The sequence below is a fragment of the Rhinichthys klamathensis genome, unplaced genomic scaffold (assembly GCF_029890125.1).
Source record: "Rhinichthys klamathensis goyatoka isolate OS25496 unplaced genomic scaffold, OSU_Roscu_1.1 h1tg000504l_1, whole genome shotgun sequence".
Classification (NCBI taxonomy): domain Eukaryota; kingdom Metazoa; phylum Chordata; class Actinopteri; order Cypriniformes; family Leuciscidae; genus Rhinichthys; species Rhinichthys klamathensis.
Window position 1 is genome coordinate 1,110,001 of NW_026606985.1, and position 22,500 is coordinate 1,132,500.

At 42.6% G+C, this 22,500-nt stretch overlaps 2 protein-coding genes and 1 long non-coding RNA gene across 5 annotated transcripts in view; 1 reads left to right on the plus strand and 2 right to left on the minus strand.

Moving 5' to 3' along the window:
• The window catches only part of LOC130072765 (uncharacterized), a 46,406-nt gene extending 33,082 nt beyond the window's left edge, over nucleotides 1-13,324 (minus strand). Inside the window, exons 1-2 of the long non-coding RNA XR_008804163.1 lie at nucleotides 12,997-13,324; nucleotides 3,481-3,696 (exon numbers count right to left, since the gene is read on the minus strand). This is a non-coding gene — a long non-coding RNA (uncharacterized LOC130072765). The remainder of the gene's footprint in view (nucleotides 1-3,480; nucleotides 3,697-12,996) is intronic.
• LOC130072762 (E3 ubiquitin-protein ligase PDZRN3-like) lies at nucleotides 2,720-12,571 on the plus strand. The gene is made up of 5 exons (XM_056237995.1): nucleotides 2,720-3,070; nucleotides 3,457-3,665; nucleotides 6,574-6,685; nucleotides 7,777-7,872; nucleotides 10,229-12,571. The coding sequence occupies exons 1-5, from the start codon at nucleotides 3,026-3,028 to the stop codon at nucleotides 11,693-11,695; spliced, it is 1,929 nt and encodes a 642-aa protein (XP_056093970.1). The 5' UTR covers nucleotides 2,720-3,025; the 3' UTR covers nucleotides 11,696-12,571.
• A 1,212-nt stretch (nucleotides 13,325-14,536) lies between the features above and the next one.
• Nucleotides 14,537-22,500, minus strand: part of rbbp5 (retinoblastoma binding protein 5) — a 12,354-nt gene continuing 4,390 nt past the window's right edge. For 2 of the 3 annotated variants that reach the window (XM_056237933.1, XM_056237936.1), the window contains 8 exons: nucleotides 22,447-22,500; nucleotides 22,217-22,370; nucleotides 21,517-21,588; nucleotides 19,997-20,114; nucleotides 19,740-19,809; nucleotides 19,223-19,467; nucleotides 16,080-16,226; nucleotides 14,537-14,900 (listed from right to left, as the gene is read on the minus strand). The exon at nucleotides 22,447-22,500 is cut by the window's right edge and continues 66 nt beyond it. In XM_056237933.1, coding sequence (XP_056093908.1) covers nucleotides 14,848-14,900; nucleotides 16,080-16,226; nucleotides 19,223-19,467; nucleotides 19,740-19,809; nucleotides 19,997-20,114; nucleotides 21,517-21,588; nucleotides 22,217-22,370; nucleotides 22,447-22,500 — 913 coding nt within the window. In that variant the 3' untranslated portion in view covers nucleotides 14,537-14,847. The remainder of the gene's footprint in view (nucleotides 14,901-16,079; nucleotides 16,227-19,222; nucleotides 19,468-19,739; nucleotides 19,810-19,996; nucleotides 20,115-21,516; nucleotides 21,589-22,216; nucleotides 22,371-22,446) is intronic. The other variant, XM_056237935.1, reaches the window with a different exon arrangement.

A 22,500-nucleotide genomic window follows, 5' to 3' on the forward strand; every position in this document is an offset into this window, starting at 1 on the left:
ATAGTTATCGTCCGCTAGTGTGGACACTAATATAGTTATCGTTATAGTTATCGTCCGCTGGTGTGGACACTAATATAGTTATCGTTCGCTGGTGTGAACACTAATATAGTTATCGTTATAGTTATTGTCCGCTGGTGTGGACACTAATATAGTTATCGTTATAGTTATCGTCCGCTGGTGTGAACACTAATATAGTTATCGTTATAGTTATTGTCCGCTGGTGTGGACACTAATATAGTTATCGTTATAGTTATTGTCCGCTGGTGTGAACACTAATATAGTTATCGTTATAGTTATCGTCCGCTGGTGTGGACACTAATATAGTTATCGTTCGCTGGTGTGAACACTAATATAGTTATCGTTATAGTTATTGTCCGCTGGTGTGGACACTAATATAGTTATCGTTATAGTTATCGTCCGCTGGTGTGAACACTAATATAGTTATCGTTATAGTTATTGTCCGCTGGTGTGGACACTAATATAGTTATCGTTATAATTATCGTCCGCTGGTGTGGACACTAATATAGTTATCGTTATAGTTATCGTCCGCTGGTGTGGACACTAATATAGTTATCGTTATAGTTATCGTTCGCTGGTGTGAACACTAATATAGTTATCGTTATAGTTATTGTCCGCTGGTGTGGACACTAATATAGTTATCGTTATAATTATCGTCCGCTGGTGTGGACACTAATATAGTTATCGTTATAGTTATCGTCCGCTGGTGTGAACACTAATATAGTTATCGTTATAGTTATTGTCCGCTGGTGTGGACACTAATATAGTTATCGTTATAATTATTGTCCGCTGGTGTGGACACTAATATAGTTATCGTTATAGTTATCGTCCGCTGGTGTGAACACTAATATAGTTATCGTTATAGTTATTGTCCGCTGGTGTGGACACTAATATAGTTATCGTTATAATTATCGTCCGCTGGTGTGGACACTAATATAGTTATCGTTATAATTATCGTCCGCTGGTGTGGACACTAATATAGTTATCGTTATAATTATCGTCCGCTGGTGTGGACACTAATATAGTTATCGTTATAATTATCGTCCGCTGGTGTGAACACTAATATAGTTATCGTTATAGTTATTGTCCGCTGGTGTGGACACTAATATAGTTATCGTTACAATTATCGTCCGCTGGTGTGGACACTAATATAGTTATCATTCCTGGTGTGTATGTGCTTTAACTAACCCGACCCTGAATACTTGATGTGTGCTCCAGTGCGAGTGTTTGTGCTCTGACACGATTCTGTCACGTACTTTCGCCAGCGAGCGTCTCCCTCTCTCCCATAATCCTCCTCGCAGAACCCCGACTTTAAGGACAGCGGGTTTATTTATTCATGCCTCTTCTGGTTTACTGGAGCTTCTGATGCCTCGACACAGATTTGCACTTTCCTCTGGCGTGCGTTCATGTGCCGCCCGCAGGAGAGACTCGCGTGTGTTTCCCTGACGGCTGTCAGATTCGCTCACGTCCCGAATCTCCCACCAGTGAGTTCAGGATCCCAGAGTCCTCAAAAACCCAGCGAAAACACGCCAGAGAGGAAATCTGAGCGTAGGACCCTTACTAAAAGTGTACGTGTGCCTGAAAGCCAAAACATATTTATAAATACTTATAAACCCAGTCAGCGGAAGATTGTGAACCCGCGTCTCCTCCCCGAAATAACCATATATGAGTTTACAACGCCTCGTTTACTATGCAGATCCTCATTTGCATATCATTTGCATATGCATATTCATCCACGTGATGCCATGTTTAACGGTACGAGACATTAGTAGATTATGAGATACGGATGTGCGTCACATTACTACATAACAATCATTTAGTAGCCGATCCTTGCCTTGTGTTTGAATAAACCGTCAAGTTTGTTTGTATAAATCAGAACTCATGCGTGGGAAGTGGCGTACGAATCTTTCAGGGCCGGTTTTGTGTGACGCGACGGTTATAAACGAGGCCCGAGCTGATATTTACATTTAAAGGGGCGGTTGGTTATGATGTCACTTCTCTAACTGTAGTTAGTGTGTAATGTTGCTTTTTGAGCGTAAACAACATCTGCAAAGTTACGACTCAAAGCTCAGAGCAAAGGGAGAGATTTACTTTTACAGAAACTGCTTTTTAAGGACTACAACAAACGGCTGGTAGGAACTACACGAGCTTCCTCACGGGTTAGTGACATCACGAACCCTAAAATTTACATAAACCCCGCCCCCAGAACACGATTTATAGATTATCATTACAGAATATGCTAATCAATGACTAGAAGATAGTTAACTCCACATCAGCAGCAGCTCATTTGCATTTAAAGGCACACACACAAAAACGGCGTGTTTTTGCTCACCCTCAAAAAGTGACCATTTTAACATCCTTTAAAAACATCTGTGGGGTATTTTGAGCTGAAACTTCACACACACACACTCTGGGGACATCAGAGACTCACTTTACATCTTGTGAAAAGGGCATTATAGGACCCTTTAAATGTTTGTCCTAAAAGTCCTTTGAATAAACCAAGAATCAAAATTGGTGGTTGCAAACATTCTTAACTTTAACACAGTGATTAATGAGTGAGTTAATTAATTCTTCTCATTAATTAAATGCATATTTATGTCTTCACAGCTCCGGAATCTGATCGAATGAAGGACACGAGCGTCGACCCCTGCCAGCCAATCAGCTCTCGCGCTCAGCTGACAGGCGCAGCTGCTTGACCAATCACAGCAGGGATGTGCCAGAGGTGGGTGGGGCTTGAGTGCTGGAGTGGCAGTGTTCGGTGTGGAACGCTCAGAGAGAGAGAGAGAGAGAGGAGAGACAGCGCTCCGTTCGTCCGATACTCCTGCGCGTCTCTCTCACTGCAGCTCTGTATGCGAGTGTGTGTGTGTGTGTGTGAGAGCGTATATGTGTGTGTGTTCATGTATGCCGGCAGCAGCTGCATCGCTCCTTCATCCTCTTCATCTTCATCTTGCGTTCGGAGTGAATTCACAGCATTGGCGCACGATCCTGCTCATCTGTTGCCTTGGTGATGGGCTGTCGACTGTCAGGGCCGTGGATGGGCGACGGGATGGGGGTGAGTCCAGTGTGTGTGTGTGTGTGTGTAAATGTTCACGATTGTGTGCTGATGGTGATTAGGAGTGACAATGCTGCTGGTTCAAACACACACACACATACACACACGTGTGCCGTCTCTCTCTCATGACTCATGCAGTGATGTGTGTCGGTATGAAGATGCAGCATGATTTTCGTCATGTGTGTGTGTGTGTGTGTGTGTGTGTGAGGTACGAATCCGGTCAGCTGTGGTGCTGAGTGAGGAAAATGTTCACACAGCTGCGCTTCAGTCAGCCTATACCAGTGACAAACCGAATCAGGTTAAATCGAGCGTACGCTAAAACGGCTGAACGCGCGAGATCCTGACTGAAATTAATTGCGTTTTCTGTTGATTTGTCTGTCGTTCAGGTTCACGGTCAGGATTTGACGCACCTGCAGAAGCGAGAGGCCTTCCGTATCCTGGCCAGCTACGAGCAGCCAATCACGCTCCAGATCGAGGGGAGGGGGCGGAGCCTGCAGTATAACCGAACGACGGATTGCAGCACGCAAACGGAGCGACCGTGGGATCCTCTCCGTCCGCACTCGTGTTCCCTGCCTCGTCTGCCTCCCTCGGACAGGTGCGACACACCTGTAGCTCACCGGCGCCACCTGCAGGACAAACACAGACATGCAGCCGTTCACACACAACACAATCTCGCGCTGAAAATAGCCAATGTATAGTGCTAGTTTATGAGCGTTGCGTTTTTAAGTACAAAATAGTTGCGTTCAATTAAATTATTGAAATGACGAGTGTGTCTTGTGTAGTGCTGGGCGGTATACCGGTTCATACTGAATACCGGTGTTTATTTTTGTTATGATATAAATTTTTAATATACTGCAATACCGGTGGTGTTTGTCGCTTTAACAGCGTTGGGAATGCGGCGCGACACAGTTTGAGAGGGTCTTTTCACTGTTCACTGGTGATGCACTGCTGTGTGTGTTGCTGAGCCTGACAGTATGTGTGTGTGTGTCCTCTCTCAATCAGTAGAACATGTGGTTAGCACCCAGTCATGCTTGAAAAAATAAAATACCATCATATACCGTGTAACCGGAATGTAACTCGACACCCTTGCCTCATTAAGTATACGGTTCTATGAATATGCAGATGAGCCCCGCCTCCACTCACTCACTCAGCTCAGAGATCCACTGGTTGACGATCACACGTTGATCTGATTGGTTACAAGGTCGTTTGTGACGTCAGAAACACCAGCGATTTCAAACCGTGTTTTTGAGACTGTCTTTGGTTCACTGCAGTTTTAAGCAGAAAATACTCAGCAATGCTGTCGACTTATGAACTTTCACACTTGTCTTAAAGCATATTAAAAACACCACATATAAACAACATTAAGAGATGGATTTTCACCACTGGGGGGCTTTAAAATGTTCTTCACGCTAAGAAAATAATGGTTTTATGAACTGAACAGAACCAAAAATGGTTCTTCTCCGGGATCACTGCGAAAACCTCCTTATTTAAAGAGTGTAACTAGAAGAATAACAAAGTGCAGTAAATGGTAAACTATTTGTGCTACATCCCAGTGTGTTCATGATTACGATAATATATTAAAATAATATGAATATGAATAGTTTGCACTGTAGCAGAACTGTTTTTGTACAGCTTAAATAACTAGAAGCGAACGATAACGAAAGCTTCACTGATGTCGACACACGCTCTTACGTTAAAAAAATACTAACGTTTGTGTTGCAACACTGTTTGAACTTAGTGATTTCAATGGCCATGTTGTGTTTGAAGGACAGGACTTTTTAAAGTACTCTGTCATGTGACCAAAAGTTGCTAATTTTAATTATGCCTGAGAAGCACTGACCAATGAGAATGTCCATCTATGCCTCTCAAAACACACGTTCCCATCCGTCACGCTCCGTCAGAGCCTTTTCTAGCATGTAAATGGCCTTAAGGCACAGTCATGATGCTAGGTTTTGCATCCATGCGCATGTAAACGCGGGAGAATGTGCATGCGAGCATATTTTATCCCTTGCTGCATTCTGAAGTTTCATCATGTGTGGTGAACGCTCACCTCTTGAGTTCATATAGCGAAAAGACGTTTGATCAATTGAGATCCTTTCCAGTCTAGAAGGATAAACATCAAGCATGCAGTGGATCCGGACTAAAAACATGATTAGCGAGCAATTAGCTCCTGAAATTAAACATTTAGGAACCAAATTAAATTTGAGTTGCCAAATTCGGCATTTGAGAAGAAAAACTGAGTGCGTAGCTTCTTACTTAGCTTAGAAGTCAAAGTTGTGTGTTGTCATTAAGGGACATTTTAGTATTTTGAGTATTGAAATAAGTTTTAATTTGGTGCTGGCACTGATTATGTCCCATATAATTATAATACAAAAAATTATAAGAACATTTCTTACACTTTGAAGAAGTTACATGTGTTGATTATTGTTCCAAACATGTCATCCACTTTTCTGCTTACTCCTAAAGAAAGTTTCCCTTCAGCCTCTCAGTGCTGCTAAACCATAACTAATAATATTTTTGTACAAAAATAAATACTTAAATGTTTTTAATATTTATCTTTAATTACACATGGTTAAATGAACAAACAGTCAGATTCATATAAATGATCTCACTAACCCGGAGTTAGTCCTAGTAACGGTTCCCGGTTCTTTTCAAACGAAAAATGCGCGCTTTTCCGTGAGGGCGTCGGTTGAGAACTCCGTAACGGCTCTGAACGATTCTCTGATTGAGAGACCAAAAGTGCTTCGACTTCCAGGTTGTTTCGTGGATCTTTTTTGTGACTAATTCAAAAGAACTGGTTCACAAGAGTCATTTGCACGCGAATCACGATTCAACACGAGTTCGAGGTTGTTTCGTGAATCTTTTCGACTGACTTATCCAAAAGAACTGGTTCATGAGAGTCGTGAATCATAATTCACAACGAGTTCGGTGTTGTTTCGTGAATCTTTTTGACCAAAAGAACTGGTTTACAGGAGTCATTTGCACGCGAATCGGATATAACCTCTGTCCTAACCTAACCAAAATAAGAAAAAGTTTTCCCGATTTTCTAAATGTATTTGATTTTAAAATTATTGTTAAATATTTAATATCTAAGTCGCAGTTTGGTGGCCTGAGATTGATACCGAACACGGAGGAAAACTCTTATTTTGCACACACACATATATTGCATTTAGTGGTGTTTAATAGGAAAAAACATTACTATTACTATACTTATAAACGACCCATTACTGTTAATTATAAACTACCCATTACTGTTAATATTACTATTTATGTAATATTCATAGTTCATATAACCATCATACTCTTTGTAGGCGTCTTTATGCTGCGGTTGGTCTTTATATCAGAATGAGGTCAGATCTTTATAAACACAATGACAGCATCTTGTATGAAGGGGGCGTGTCCTATAGCTGGAGGGAGGGGGCGTGGCTTGTGTTATCAACCTTTAATATTCACACATATATATTTAAGTGTAATATATGAGTGTTTTGTTGTTGTCTTCTCAGGATGTACTACAATCACATGACCCTGCCCATGAACCGTAGAGAGGGAAGCAGGTACGAGTATCTGCCAAACACGCCCAGAGACCTGGAGCACAGGGAACGCCTGGCCTACAACGTGAGTTATTAACCTAATCACATTATGATGATTATCAGCTGGTAATATTCATGAGGAGATGCATATAGTTATGGATTTACCCTTTATGTGGAGAAAAACAGTGTGTGACCACTAGTGTCTGATACGTGCCACATTTTAAAGGTCATGCAAACAATAATTTAGGTTGAATATCGAGTATTTCTTTCCAAATCCATTCCGCAATGGCTTAAATTACTTTTTAAAAGCAGTTGTTTCATACTTTGTGTGTGTGTGTGTGTGCGTGTGTGTGTGTGAGTGAGTGTGAGAGCGAGTGTGTGAGTGTGACTGTGTATGCGTGTAAGTGAGTGTGTATGCGTGTGTGTGTAAGTGTGTCTGTGAGTGAGTGAGTGTGTGCGTGAGTGAGTGTTTGTGAGTGAGTGAGTGTAAGTTAGTGTGAGTGAGTGTGATTTATTGTGTGTGTGAAAGTGAGTGTGTGTATATCCATGTGCGCGTAAGTGAGTGTGTGTGCGAGTGTGTCTGTGAGTGTGTGTATACTTGTGTGTGTGTGCATATGCGTGTGTGCGCGAGTGTGTCTGTGAGTGTGTGTATGCATGTGTGTGTATGCGTGAGTGTGTGTGCGTTAGTGTGTGTGTGAGTGAGTGTGTGTGAGTGAGTGTGTATGCGTGTGAGTGTGCATGTAAGTGTGTGTGTGTGTGTGTGTGAGTGTGTCTATGTGAGTGAGTGCGTGTGTGTGACTGAGTGTGTCTGTGAGTGAGTGTGTGTGAGTGAGTGTGTATGTGAGTGTGCTGTTCTCCAAATAAACGCGTTTTTCAAAATAGAGCTGCTCTCTTATGCACTGGAATTATTCATGCATTTAGCTACGCTTGGGGATACAAACAAACACACACACACACACACACACACACGTGTGATGCGCAGGAGGAAACAGTCCTTAATAAAGAAGCTGAAGGAGAGACAGACAGACGTTTACTGTTCAGTGGTGTAAAATAATCACTCTTCCACATCACAGCCTCATTATGCTAATCATCCATCGGGAAGCGTCGGGAATGCTGGGATGTTCTTCTCACACAGTCCGATATGAACTCATCTCTGGACTGCTTTAATGGTTTCAGGAGCAGGAGTTCTCCAGTGGCGTTTCTCAGGGACAGAACTGTCTGATCGGCTGCTGCAAAACCAACTTCGAGGAGCCCAGAAGTTTCCAGAGTCAGGTGAGAGTCACATGACCAGGACTGAAGGGATAATGGACGAAAACGCTGAATTATTGAGTATTCAATGTGGGGTTGTGAATATAGTCCAAAAATGTGACCGACTGAATCTAGAACCGCAGCGGCGTGTTGTTGTTGTTCTGGTTCTCTTCATCCGTCACGGCCCGAGAGGCGAGGAGTCACATGTTATGTAAGTTATGTGTTACCAGGCAACTAGCGATCATAAATATGGTGAAGATTCTGAGCCACCAGAGCGACTCTTGAGCCGTTCAGTCAGTGGAATTCATGTAGAATTTAAAGGAGTAGTTCACTTCAGAATTAAAGGCACATTATGCAGAAATTGTGTTTTAGTCAAACAGTGACCCCTATAGTCGCTGTGGAACACTTACACTGTCGTAAATAGCTATCTAGACATGTGGACATTTTTGGACTGGTCTAATTATCAACAATGGATGAATGAACAGCATCGTAAAAAAATGGCATACAACAAGCAAGCGCAACAACATAGAACGCAATCAAGTTTAGAAATAAGAGATTTAGGCTACTTAATCCATCAACAAGATCGCCAGGTCAGCATCGCGGTTGAATCCAGTGCTGCTTTTTAGCTCGCGCCAACTAGTGAAAGCCCGACCGAGTGGGACTGTCACAAGGAAATAGTCAAAGGATTCAGTTGCGAGTAAACAGTAATTTATTGAGCACAATAGTAGATATCCGTGTGGGTCAAAATGGAAGCAGACAGAAGAAGACTCAGGCTCGGCAACGCAGGGACGCAGTGGGCAGACACAGATGCAGGAACAGGTAGAAATTCCTCCGGGAAAATCTCAGGAAACCACAGCATGGTACAGGACTGGAATGCAGGAGAACACGGCGAGTAGAACCCTGGTAGCCTCAACAACCAACTGACAAAGAACGAGGTAACAAACAATATATCGGACATCCTCATTCAAAACAGCTGGCGCTGATCAGCTCATCAGCCGCGCCCGCCCTCGCGCTCACTCACACAACACGCACACACATAGCGAGGGCGAATCAGGGACTCTTTTCCGGTTCCTCACGCGGTCAGATTCTCTTTTCCTTTTCCAAATCTCTTCCGACCGCGTTTTCTTTGCTTTTTCCATCGTCAAGTATCACGTCTGAAATGCGCGCAAGTGTCTTCGTGCTTCATATGTGGTTGTTGATGTGTGTGACGTCGTTGCCGTAAAGCAAGTCGTGATTCTCGCGAGATTTGTCGGGGGCGCTCCTCTCAAACTTGCATTGCTGGTTTTTCCAGCGGCGACCCCGCCAAGCTTTATTACCAGGATGATTCGCCCTACTATGAGTTTGTTTACCACCGAAATGACTTTGAAGCTGTTATATCAAGGTACAATTCTTGCATAGTGTGCCTTTAAAATTTCCTGATAATTTACTCTCCCGCACGTCATCCAAGATGTTCATGTCTTTCTTTCTTCAGTGGGAAAAAAAAATTAAGGTTTTTGAGGAACGCACTCCAGGGTTTCTCCATATAGTGACTTCAATGGGGTCCAACCCGACCCGAAGGTCCAGATGTGAGTTTCAGTGCAGCTTCAAAGTCTCGACACGATCCAGCCGAGGAATAAGAGTCTGATCTAGACAAACCAGCGGACATTTATAACAAAATCAACATTTATATACTTTATAACCACTAATGCTGGTCCTGCACGAGCTGTGATGCGACACACATTACGTCATCATGTTGAAAGGTCAAGCGTGACGTAGGCGGAAGAACCGACCCAGTGTTTACAGAGCGAACATGCAAAGACTAAGTCAAACTTGGAACAACTTGTGTTCCGGTTCAGAAATGTAGAGTAGAGTGAAAAACTCCATCTCATTGTTGTATATAAATGTTTATTTTTGTTATAAATGTCCGCTGGTTTGTCTAGATCAGACTCTTATTCCTCGGCTGGGATCGTGTCGAGACTCTGAAGCTGCACTGAAACTCACATCTGGACCTTGGACCCCATTGAAGACACTATATGGAGAAAAAAACGACAGACTCATCTTACTAGGGCAAAATCACTGTAATTCTTAACTCTCCACCTCGACTTGCTTATTGCTTATTAATATTTTTACGGTTTTTGTTTTCGTCCATTGAACAGGTTCGGAGCCCTGATTGCAGATGGCCCATAGTGAAAATAATAGCTTTAGCTGATCAAAGCTATTATTTTCACTATCAGCCGATTAAAGCTATTATTTTCACTATGGGTCGTTTAAAGCTATTATTTTCACTATTACCGATACAGTTTATTAGCCGATACATCGGTGCATCTCTAGTAAAATCACTGTAACTCATCACCTCGAGTTGCTTATTGCTCTAATGTCTTAATATGTGTGTTTGTGCCAGACTGATGAGGACGACTACCTGATGGAGAAGCCCCTGGGTTACCTGCCTCTTCACCACGAGCTGGACAGTGGCCTCGGCTGGACTGACGGGAGTTTCCACCAGGGGGAGCTGTCGGGGGTGGAGACGGAGGAGGGGGTGGAGGAGTGCCACGCCCGCGGAGGAAGAGGAGGCTCGCCCTCGTCAGAGTCCTTCATCTCGTCAGAACTCAGCGACTCTGGTTTCTACAGCGTCAGCACTGGCGAGTTCCTGCGTTTCCAGCGTCTTCTAGAGAAGCGCATGCGCCATTACAATGCCCGACTGCACCACCAGGGGGAGCCGTGTTCCCGCGAACGACGTGACAGCCAGATTAAACACCCGCTCGAAGCCATCCCGGAAACGTTGACGGTACAACCTCAAAATGTCTGCGTGGGGTCGCGAGGATTGTCGCGGGTGTCGTCGGTGCAGTATCGCAAGGCGGAGCGACCATCTTTGAACAGGCATAGCTCTAGCAGCGGCTCGCTGTTTAATCCCGCGGTGCACTCCACGTGTAGTACGCCATCCGGCCAGCGGCGGGCGTTGCCACATCCGAGCTCTGTAGGGATGCTAAGGAGGAGCCGGACACTTCATAACCGCCCTACACCCATGGAGTACCGCAGACGCGCTAGTCACCCGGCTTCGCCTAATTATAGCAGCGCTACGCTGCATCCCTGCAGCCACGGAGCCGACCTTCCCATAAATCTCCCCGAGGAGCCGGACTTGCCACTGGTTATTCACCCGGCGCTCCCTACGCGGACTGCACACGCTATGCATGCGATGAGCCAACCGTCCCTGATCTCTCCCGCGGAGGAGCTCTGCTACATGCCTCCGAATCTCCATGAGCGCAGGATGCTAGCATCCACCGATCCCGTAATGGAGCAGCCGCCTAGCCGGCAACGGTTCCACACGCTAAGCCACACGCCCAGTCAGGATGCTAACGATACCTGGCCGAAACCCGCTAACCGCGCGGGATCGTGTGGAGGAGGTGGACTCTATAGCACCTTGGAGGGACACGTTCCAACCGCAGCCGCTAGGAAAATGCCGAGTGGGAACTTGCGTGCAATGCGGAACCAGATGCTACGGGACAGAGCGTCCCGACTAGCGGATGAGCGTAGCGGCATGAGCACGGATGAAGAGAGTCATAGCGAGGTACGCATGGGTCGTTACTGGAGCCGGACCGAGCGACGCGAACATATGCTACAGAAACAGCAACAGCTGCAGGCTAGAGGGGGCGTGGCTACGACTGGATTGGTGCAAGGGGTCGTGGGAGGAGCCAACGTAGATAGTTATAATACAGTTCTCGAGATGAGCCAGAGGAAACTAAGTCGCCTGAGGAACCGGAAGCTACTGGATGACTGGACCACCGTAGAAGAACTCCTGACGCACGGATCGCGCCTGAGCGAAGACGCCCGGCAGCTGCCCACGTCGTTGCTAACCGTCACAACTGTATAGCGACACTTGCCGAGTGTGTGTGTTCAGATGTGCGTGTGTGTGTGTTTGTGTGTGTTGGACCGCCCGCACTACACAAAGCTACCTCCTGAAATTGAGGTTTACTGTAGATATACAGATGTTTCCAAAAAACACCGTAGTAAATTGATTTTTAAATGTTATATTTGGAGTATCTCGTTTTGCATTGTGTTGTAAAAAATATGTTTTGTTAATATGGAGCGAAATCACTGCAGTTTTGATTCGACCGCATGAAGCAATACAACAACGCCAGACAAAACCGAATTTCATTTTGGTGCCAAGAAAAGTTTACGTTACGGATCAATTTAAGGTGGTGCTAACCGTGAGATTTCATTTAATTTCAGATTATTCGCAACTATAGCCTATAAACGACATCCGGATTACGTCACTTTTGCACAAAATTGAAAATTCCCTCTCAGACCGTCTTCCGCTAGCCGAGTGAATTTGTGGCGTTAGCACAGCTCCACCTTTCAATCGTGAATCTGATTCTCTGGGAATAACACCGGATAATCTAAAGGCAGGTCGTGAGTCAGATGATTGGGTGTTCAGGGTCATCCTGGAGATCAGGCAGCGGAAAACATGAGTGTGTGTGCGGGTTCTTGCACTATAACTGTAGTTCTGTAGAGTATTTTTAAAAGCTATTTTTCTTGTGCTCTTCACAATTGATGTCACTAAAAGGAACAAAGAACTTTTATAAAGACTCAAACGAGAATTATAAGTGGTGTCAACAGCAGTACAACAATTTGGCAAGAAACTAAACTGTTCGTTTGTTCTTGTTCGGTGCAGAATTATATTTTCACCGCACCTTTCCACAAACCAGGGGGTTTCAATTTTACAATGGGCATCATGAAACACAAGCAGAATGAATTTAGCACAAATTGCGGTGAATATACAGAAATGCAACAATTGACATGATTTTCTGAACGATTTAAGGTTATTCACACCAAAGACGTTAACTAACGATAAAGAATTCTAATTTAAAATAATATACGCCCACAGAGGAATGGAATCACTCTTGTTAAACCACTTTTTCCAGCTAACGAATGATAAAAACATTAACAGCCAATCAGAATATATCCTGCTTTAAAGAGCTCGAACATTTAAAACGATAAAACTTCAGCACACACTTATAATAAACAGAACGTTGGTGTGGACAGTAATATCGTTATAGTTATCATTATCGTTTTTGGTGTGAACGGGCCTTTACACATAATCGTCCTGCTCCCGTTTCATGAGTGAGACCCAATTATTTTCCAAAGTAGAGGATGAAGTATTTTCAGAGTCACCTGTCATCGTGGGATGTTTGCTGATCTTTATTTTGAGCAGAAAATCAGGATCTTTCCCACCTGCACTATTTTGGGTGCACGAGCACTGGAGTGTTTACAATTTTTCCTCACAACTGTGACTCTCTGCGACGCATCTCGCTCTCCCGCCCTTTCTGAGGTGAAATCACGTGACGTCCTTTTCACCGTGAGTCAAACGCTGTGAATAATGGATTTGAACGGATGAGACGTGCGCTATTAACGGAACTCTGCCTCTCTCTCATTGGATTTTGCTCGTTTCCACTTTTAGAAACCATTTTCTTGGAATATGATGTACATGTGGTTGTAATAAAGATGAGATTTTAATTAGCTACTTCAAGTGTTTTTTTGGTCCTTATTGAAGTTGGTGTTCATAAGTGAAATCTGTCAAAACTAATTCATTCTCTGAACTGAACAAATTGCGATCAGTGTTCCCACACACTTTAACCAACTAATTTACCATTCGTTCAGGAATATTACATCATTTTATAACAACTGCACTCTCAAAGAGAAATAGACTGAATGATATATTCGAACTTTTTAATATGTTCAGGCAACTTGACCATTAAGATTATCTTATTTTTCATCGTTTTTCCCCCCAAGATTATTTGACAAATTATCCTAATTAATATTTAACCCAATTTCGATAGAATTACCAAATGTAATATGATATTTTTGCGTTTCAATGGGAATCTGAACCGCGATTACCAGTCAGGTGACGAACAGAAGGATGATTCTTCACTGAAGTTGAGTTTTTCTTGGATCACTGACATTAGCTCAGATTTTTAATCTGACCACTTCAAATGTTTAAGAATAAAACACAAAATGGAATCCAACAGTAGAAAAGCACAAAATGGAACCGAATAACAGAAAAATGTCTTTCTTGCTCCCTCTCTTTCCTGCACGCACCACTGACGCCACCTGCTGGATGGACGCTGGTAGTGCAGAGACACAAAATGGAGGCCGTTGATTCACCTCATGATCTGTAGAAATGCGAACAAGGTTGATTTATGTTCTTGATTCCTTTGAAAACATTCATATCAAAACACTATTAAATATATATATATTTTAAAACTATTAAATATTAACAAACAAACATCCAAACTAAAAAATATTAACCCCAAAAAAGAAATTATGATATTAAAAATAACGTACATTTTTGCGAATGTTTAAAAGTATTTTGTGAATGTTAAAATAAACTAGATGAAACAAAAACACATTTAAGATATTTACAAAAATAAAAATGTTATATTTAAAAAAAAATTGTAAATGTCAAAATAAACTTGATTACACATTAATGTGAACAGACTAAAACGTTAAACTAAAACGAACAACATCTGAAATGAAATTGAAAAATGCTAAATTTAGCCAACTGAATTAAAAATTATTTTGTGAACGTTAAAATGAATTGGATTTAACAACATGAACAATTTCAAAACTAAAAAACAAACAAAAACATTTGCGAAATTCTTGATTCTATTGAAAACATTTGTATCAAAACACATTATAGACAAAAACCACAGTCTCAAAAAACAAACTGGTTTAATATGTATATAAAAAAAACACGACCAGTCTAAGGATCTCACAGAAAAAAACAAAACAAATATATCCGACTGAGTATATGACCCAACTAGTGCTTAAACACAGAGACAGATCGAGCTACTCTAAATAAAAAGACATGCTTCCCTCTTTCTTATCACCCTCTAAGCAAGGAAACGAAGCAGACGGGCTTCAGACTGTAACGTCCTTCTGTAATAATGCAACTCAATTCCAGTCCGTAGAGTTCATATAAAAGAGCCTCATTCATCCACACCGACAGGGGGCGCCTGTGTCCAATCAGTCCAATCCCTGCACCTCATGCGGCTTGTACACCGACGAAACAAGATTTCCTGAAAAAACAGCATTTGTTTGGTTAAATTTAACATCTAAACATGTCAAATTAACACTTTTATGAATAAAAACGCATTGTTGAAATCCTTCAGGTCAACGTAAAGGCCCAAAGAGCGAAGCGACAAAGCAATGCAAAACTAAAGCTCATATTGATCCATTTATGAGGGAAATTTGCATATATTAATCGCAAGTTCATGTGCTACAAGATACGAACAATCTGAACATTAAAAAATGCTTAGTTAAAATAAAGTTGAAATAAAATATAAATATTAGATGAAAAACTTAGCGAATTTTTTTTAGTTGAAGTAAAACTTCAAACTAATATACATGACAAAAAAAAACAAAACAAAAACTCAAATGAAAACTAAAAAAATAAAAGCTATTTACCATAATTAAATTAAATACTATAAAAAACATTATAATTCACAAATATATGACTCCTTTGAACTGATTCTTTCCAAACGACTCGTGAATCATGCTGCAATGATTGTATTTGAACATGCGATTCGCTCGTCTCTTAAAGATTCACTTTCAAAGCAAATTTTCGTAGTGATAAAAACAACGTTAGAAATAACAGAATAAATCAAATATTGTTTCATGGGAATGAATCATGGAAATTATTAGTTCTGTCGCTGTGAAGATTCACGCTGAAGAGATTAAACAATATGAACAAACAAAAGCGATATTAATACAAAAATGCGAAATTTCGCAAATTACATTTAAAATTTATATTGCGAATGTCAAAATAAACAGAATTAATAATACGCACAAACAAAAATGGACATTTAAATAGAAATAAAAATAGTGTGAAATTATAGGATGAAGCGAAAAGCATTAAAACTACACTATTATTATTAAAAATAAGGTAAAATCTCGTAAAGACACATTTTTACAGCTAAAAGTGTCACGTTTAAAACAAGTTTCCATAGTAATATATCAGTCTGGTTTTTGTTTAGCATCTAGTTTGGACGAGTTTTAGTACGTCACAGTGTTGCATCATGGGAATGATCGGGTCTGTCGCAGAGGAAGTAGACCCCAAGTATCCGATCGCACACATGCGTTATTGTGTAAACAGCACAGGGGTCAGAGCAGGAAGGACAGGAAGGCAAGCAGGAAGTAGATGCGGCCAATCACAGCTGAGCTCAAGCCGCGGGTCAAAGGTCGCAGCGGGGTCTTACCTGGCGTCCCCAGCCCCTCTGCTCTGTCCCGGCAGACTTTGGGTCTGAACGGAGAGTCTTTGTCTTTACCTTTAGATCCCTTGGGTCGGCCCGCCGCCTTCTTCTTCGACTTACTGTCGCCCTTCACGCCCAGTAAGGGATGAACCTCTGAGAGAAACACAAAGGTCAGAGGTCAGAGGCGTGGCCTGATGGCGAGCAGTAGAAGAGGATCCGACGCTCACTAGTGCTGGGCGTTATGAACAAGAAATTATATCACCGTATTTTTCTAAATTATACCGGTTTCACAGTATATGACGTATTTTCTTTCTTTTTTTTTTTAAGTGTGACTGTGTGTTAACCACATGTTCTACTGAGTGAGAGAGGAAACACTGCAGTAGATTGACTTAGAAAGCCCTATTTTACTGTCATGAGTGAATATTGTAGAGAAATCCACACTAGTATTAATACAGGTTTGCAGTGTTTATAAAGAGGTCCAGCAGGAGGCGCTGTAGGAGCAGCAGAAACAGCGGTTTCCCCGGTAACGCCTGTACACAAAGCGGTTTCCCCGGTAACGCCTGTACACAAAGCGGTTTCCCCGGTAACGCCTGTACACAAAGCGGTTTCCCCGGTAACGCCTGTACACAAAGCGGTTTCCCCGGTAACGGCAGTACACAAAGCGGTTTCCCCGGTAACGGCAGTACACAAAGCGGTTTCCCCGGTAACGGCTGTACACAAAGCAGTTTCCCCGGTAACGGCTGTACACAAAGCGGTTTCCCCGGTAACGGCTGTACACAAAGCGGTTTCCCCGGTAACGGCTGTACACAAAGCGGTTTCCATGGTAACGGCTGTACACAAAGCGGTTTCCCCGGTAACGGCTGTACACAAAGCGGTTTCCCCGGTAACGGCTGTACACAAAGCGGTTGTAACGGCTGTACACAAAGCGGTTGTAACGGCTGTACACAAAGCGGTTTCCCCGGTAACGGCTGTACACAAAGCGGTTGTAACGGCTGTACACAAAGCGGTTGTAACGGCTGTACACAAAGCGGTTTCCCCGGTAACGGCTGTACACAAAGCGGTTGTAACGGCTGTACACAAAGCGGTTGTAACGGCTGTACACAAAGCGGTTTCCCCGGTAACGGCTGTACACAAAGAAGCAACGCTCATAAACGCTGCTTTATCGGGAAAGATAAAGAAAGATTAAATGAAAATAACATCGAAACTTTTCTAAAGAGAGGCAGTTCCCTTCATCTATGTAAATATATAACAAATATATATATATATATAAAAAAACCCGCGCCGCGTTTCGACTGAGAAAAGTGCAGTGCTCATTAGGGGTGCACGATTCAGAAAATGTCACGATTCGATTCGATACCGATTTTTTGTCTCAAGATTCGATTCAAAAACGATTCTCGATTCAAAAAACGATTCGCAGTATATAAATGTAGTTTACTTTTTCCTATGTGATTGATTGCAGTAGACACAATTTAAAAGAAAAAAAACCACAACAAATTAAATGTAGTTTGATATTACTTTATGTCTTCAAACAAAAATAAAAACTTTTGCAACTAAAAAGTGCAAAGTGCCAAGCTTTGCCCAGCTTTCAAATACATTTAATTCAAGTTTAAAATAAAACTTAAATAAAAAGCTTTTACATTTAGCTTTACAGTGCTGTAGTCAGATCAAACAATTATGCTAAATGTGGTTTAAGGACTACTTCAGCTACCAGGCTGACTGTTGAAATGTGAACTCGACTGGCCACATTGAACTTCCTAAAAATATACTAATGTCATAGAACCCTTGCGAAATAATTTTAAATAGATTTAAAAAAGCCACCGCTACTGGTAACATCTATGGTTAGATTGATTTGTTTAGATCCAGTGAAGTCGTTCATAGGCGTAATTTGCGGGTATCTCCAGTTAACTAGAGCATTCATTTAGTTCGCTATTAAATAAGAGATCTGTTGTTTTTGAAATCAAGCTGAGCGCTCGTGTCCGCTGCTATGTGTCATGGATACAGTGTTCTCTGTGGCTCGCGCAGTCTTCACTCGGACGCGCGCTTCATATCGCCGTTGTGGTTCCGGTGAAATCTCAAAATAAAATGCACACAAACGTGATGAACATATTCGGTTTTTAAGAGAGAGAGAAAAAACTATACGAGTGCGGTTTAGAACCGGTAACCTCTGACACGCTTGGCAAAAGATCTACAGAACTCAAACATAAGATCTGCGGATCGATGCATTTATTCACGGGTTGAGCAGAGAGGCTGCACAGTTTGACCAGCGGGCGGCAAGAACTTGCAATGCATAATAATAATAATAATAATTCATTATATTTTATATAGCGCTTTTCTAAGCACTCAAAGCGCTTCACATGGAAGGGGGAATCTCCTCAACCACCACCAATGTGCAGCATCCACTTGGATGATGCGACGGCAGCCATAGTGCGCCAGAACGCTCACCACACACCAGCTTACTGGTGGAGAGGAGACAGAGTGATGAAGCCAATCAGTGTATATATATATATATAGGGATGATTAGGAGGCCATGATGGACAGAGGCCACTGGGCAAATTTGGCCAGGATGCCGGGGTTACACCCCTACTCTTTCGAAAGACATCCTGGGATTTTTAATGACCACAGAGAGTCAGGACCTCGGTTTAACGTCTCATCCGAAGGACGGGTATATAAATAACTATTTATCAGACCGGCCCTCGCAGCCTCGAAACACTACCGGACCACCGGTAAAAGTCCCGACTCACCCGATTGCCACTCCGCCCGTGCACGCCATAAAAAAAAAAAAAAAAAAAAAATATGAATCGATTTTTGGAATTCTATGAATCGATTCTGAATCGGTAAAGATTGAATCGCGATTCAAATGTGAATCGATTTTTTTGCACACCCCTAGTGCTCATGTTTATTCACGGATGTCGAAGCAAACCACAAAGAGATTCTCCAAAAGGCTGTGTTGATATTGTGAACTAATGTACGTGAAACACTGTAATATAATCTGACAGCTGTCAGTTATAGTGTAACCTCTCCATCTTCACCGTCTCGGTAACACACAGATGAGCATCACGCTGTTAAAGCCATATAAAAATTTAATTTCATAACAAAAACAAAGGCTGGTATTCGGTATGAGCCGGAGTAGCGTGCACACTAGCGCTCACCGTCGCTCGGGACGCCCTGCAGCTCGATGGTGGTGGTGCGGATCTTCTTCTTGGGCGGCGCTCCGTCCGCCGACGGCTGCCGCTGCTTCTTGTCCGCGGGGCCGCTGTGCGCGGAGCCGTCGTCGGGCGTAGCGGTCTGACCCGCGGCTTCAGGAGGAGGGCCGAACGGGTTCTCCTCGGGGTCCTCCACCTCCGGAGCGATGGGCAGATACAGCAGCGCTTTAAAGTCCTCCAGCTCCTCGTCACTGCAAACACAGGCGCCGTTAAACGCCGCTAGTGAGGCGAAGCGCTAACCGCTAACTCATGACGCGGACATTACATTTCAGACGGAATACACTGCGAGAAATAGCTGTGGTCAAAGACTGTATTACATTAAAAATAGCACAAAGTTTTATTAATTAAAATTATTTTGTGAACTTAATTAAACATTATGAAAAAACAATCATTTGTAACTATGCTATTAAAAATAACGTGAAGTTTAGCGAATTGCATTTCACATATATTTTGTGTTTCTGACCTGCTGCAGAACGCCTGGATGGGGTCGACCGACGTGACGTCCACCTCCTCATCCTCTGCGGCGTCGGCTCCTGACACACACACACACACACACACACACACACACACACACACACGGTCAGTGTCATCTCTGAATCAACATGCACCAATGCTACATTTTTGCTACGCTTTGAAATGATGTGTATTGTGAAAAGCACTATACAAATTAATGAATTGAATTGAATCTTCATCAGTGTGCGTGTGTGTGTGTGTGTTTACCTGTCTGTTCCGGTTCACTCTTGTCCTCGTCCTCGATGTCAAACTCAGACTCTCTCTCCTCATACTCCACGTTCTCGTCCAGCTCTTTAAAGTCCGGTGCAAACGCGCTCCAGTTCTCCTGCACAAACACACACACCGTCAGCTTCCCCGTCGACATGGGCTGCACCCTAACAAGTGTGCGAGTTTAGATCGCTCGTGTACTAGTGGTCAGCTGACACATCACCCGAGCATTTTTTATTATCGGCAGTAGCCGATACATTTTTTTCTGTTTGACCGATAAATGTCGGAAATAAATGTCAAAATAAAAGTTCTGGCACTGTCAAAATAAAAGTACAATAAAAGTACGGGGCGATTTCAAAATAAAAGTTCTGGCACTGTCAAAATAAAAGTCCAATAAAAGTACGGGTGATATCAAAATAAAAGTTCTGGCACTGTCAAAATAAAAGTCCAATAAAAGTCCGGGTGATGTCAAAATAAAAGTTCTGGCACTGTCAAAATAAAAGTTCTGGCACTGTCAAAATAAAAGTTCTGGCACTGTCAAAATAAAAGTCCAATAAAAGTAGGGGTGATGTCAAAATAAAAGTTCTGGCACTGTCAAAATAAAAGTTCTGGCACTGTCAAAATAAAAGTTCTGGCACTGTCAAAATAAAAGTTCTGGCACTGTCAAAATAAAAGTCCAATAAAAGTAGGGGTGATGTCAAAATAAAAGTTCTGGCACTGTTGAAATAAAAGTCCAATAAAAGTTTGGACGCTGCCAAACCAACAATAAAATAAAAGTACGGGTGATGTCAAAATAAAAGTTAGGGCACTGCCAAAATATCGAGATGGTCCTCACTGCAGAACATGAAATCCACGGGGAGGAGTCGGATCCAGATCCAACTCCTCCCACCTTACATATACCTAAACCTACCCATCTCCACCCCCTGATCCCTAAACCCACCCCTAATCCACCCATCTCCACCTCTTGGATCTTGATCTGACTCCTCCCCGTGGATCTCATGTACTGCATTGAGGAGCTACTGAAAATATCAGAGAAACTTACCGGCTGATATATCGGCCTTGGCAATAATCGGTTGACAACTTGCAAATTTTTCTAATTATATACAGTATTTAAAATGTATTTTGCAAACATTAAAATAAACGGGATTAATCAATATAAAAAAAAGTTTTTTTTTTTTTTAAATTAAAGAAAAAAACATTTCAAACTGTTTGATAATACTAAAAAAAATGCAGATGTCAAAATAAACTGGATTTATCAATATGAATAAATAAAAATGCCAAAAAACTAACATTTCAAACTGTTTGATAATATTAAAAATAGTGTAAAATTAAGCTATTATATATACTTTTTATTCAGCGAATGTCAAAATAAACTGGATTAATCACTATGAACAAAGAAAAACGTCAAAAAAAAAAAAAATTAACAATAAAAACACATTTGAAACTGTATGATAAAAATAATGCAGAATTTAACCAATCATGTTTAACCAGAAGTGAAAGCGAAGAGTCTGATTCCTCACCACTTGGTTCTGAGCCCATATGGACACCACACCGCTGGAGATGGAGGCGATGATGGGCCGCACGGGATGCCACTGTACACACACACACACACACACACACAGTGTTCAGTGTCGTCTCACACTAGGGGCTTTCGCACCAGGAACGAGCCGCCAGGGTGTTGAGCCGAGAACTGATGGTTCGCTTAGGAGTGTTTTCCTGGTGGCGTTCCAGCGCCTGTAGGGACTGTTGTTGTGACTTTTATTTTGACGGCGCTGAGAACGACTGAACACACAGCGCTCACATTCTCCATGTTCAGTAGTTTATGATCTGTTTAAATAGAACTGGTGTACATAGAAAGTATTTCTGTTTAGCATAAAAGTGAAGAATATTCGCTGCATCCTATTGGGTATTCTAGAATGATCTGATATTAACTATTGCATGAAAACATGAAACGTTGAGGTTCCATCGTAGTAGTGGGACGATGCGGGAAACACTTAACGTGACGTGTAAATGCGCATAACTAACGTGTGTTCACGTGTGTGTGTGTGTGATCACATGAGTGTGTGTGTGAAGATCACATGTGTGTGTGTCTGTGCGCTGTCAACCCTGTATATAATAGGGAAGTGTGTGATTTCAGACGCAGCTACACACAGTGCTCAGTGTGGTCTCACACACACACACACACAGTGTCCTGCATGACCTCTGACCCCGGTGTCTCACCGCCACGTCCAGCAGCAGCTCTCCCCGCGTGCCGTGCAGGATCTTCACCAGGTTCCCGATGCTCTTCTCCCAGATGTAGAGCGCGTGCTGACGGGCCGACCCCGCCACGATGTACTCGCCGTCGCCAGAGAAGCAGCAGCGCTTCCACGGAGTCCTGCGGGGAGAGACACGTCAGCACACACACACACACACACACACTCGACCCCTAAACCTACCCATCACACACACACCTGTTGACGAGGTCCTGCAGCTTCTGCATGGGCTCGGGTTCTCCGTCTCTGCCG

Coding starts and splice junctions, on each gene's coding strand:
- LOC130072762 (XM_056237995.1), top strand. CDS start 3,026: ATGGGCTGTCGACTGTCAGGGCCGTGGATGGGCGACGGGATGGGG. Junction 3,071..3,456: donor GGATGGGCGACGGGATGGGG/GTGAGTCCAGTG, acceptor TCTGTCGTTCAG/GTTCACGGTCAGGATTTGAC. Junction 7,873..10,228: donor CCAGAAGTTTCCAGAGTCAG/GTGAGAGTCACA, acceptor TGTTTGTGCCAG/ACTGATGAGGACGACTACCT.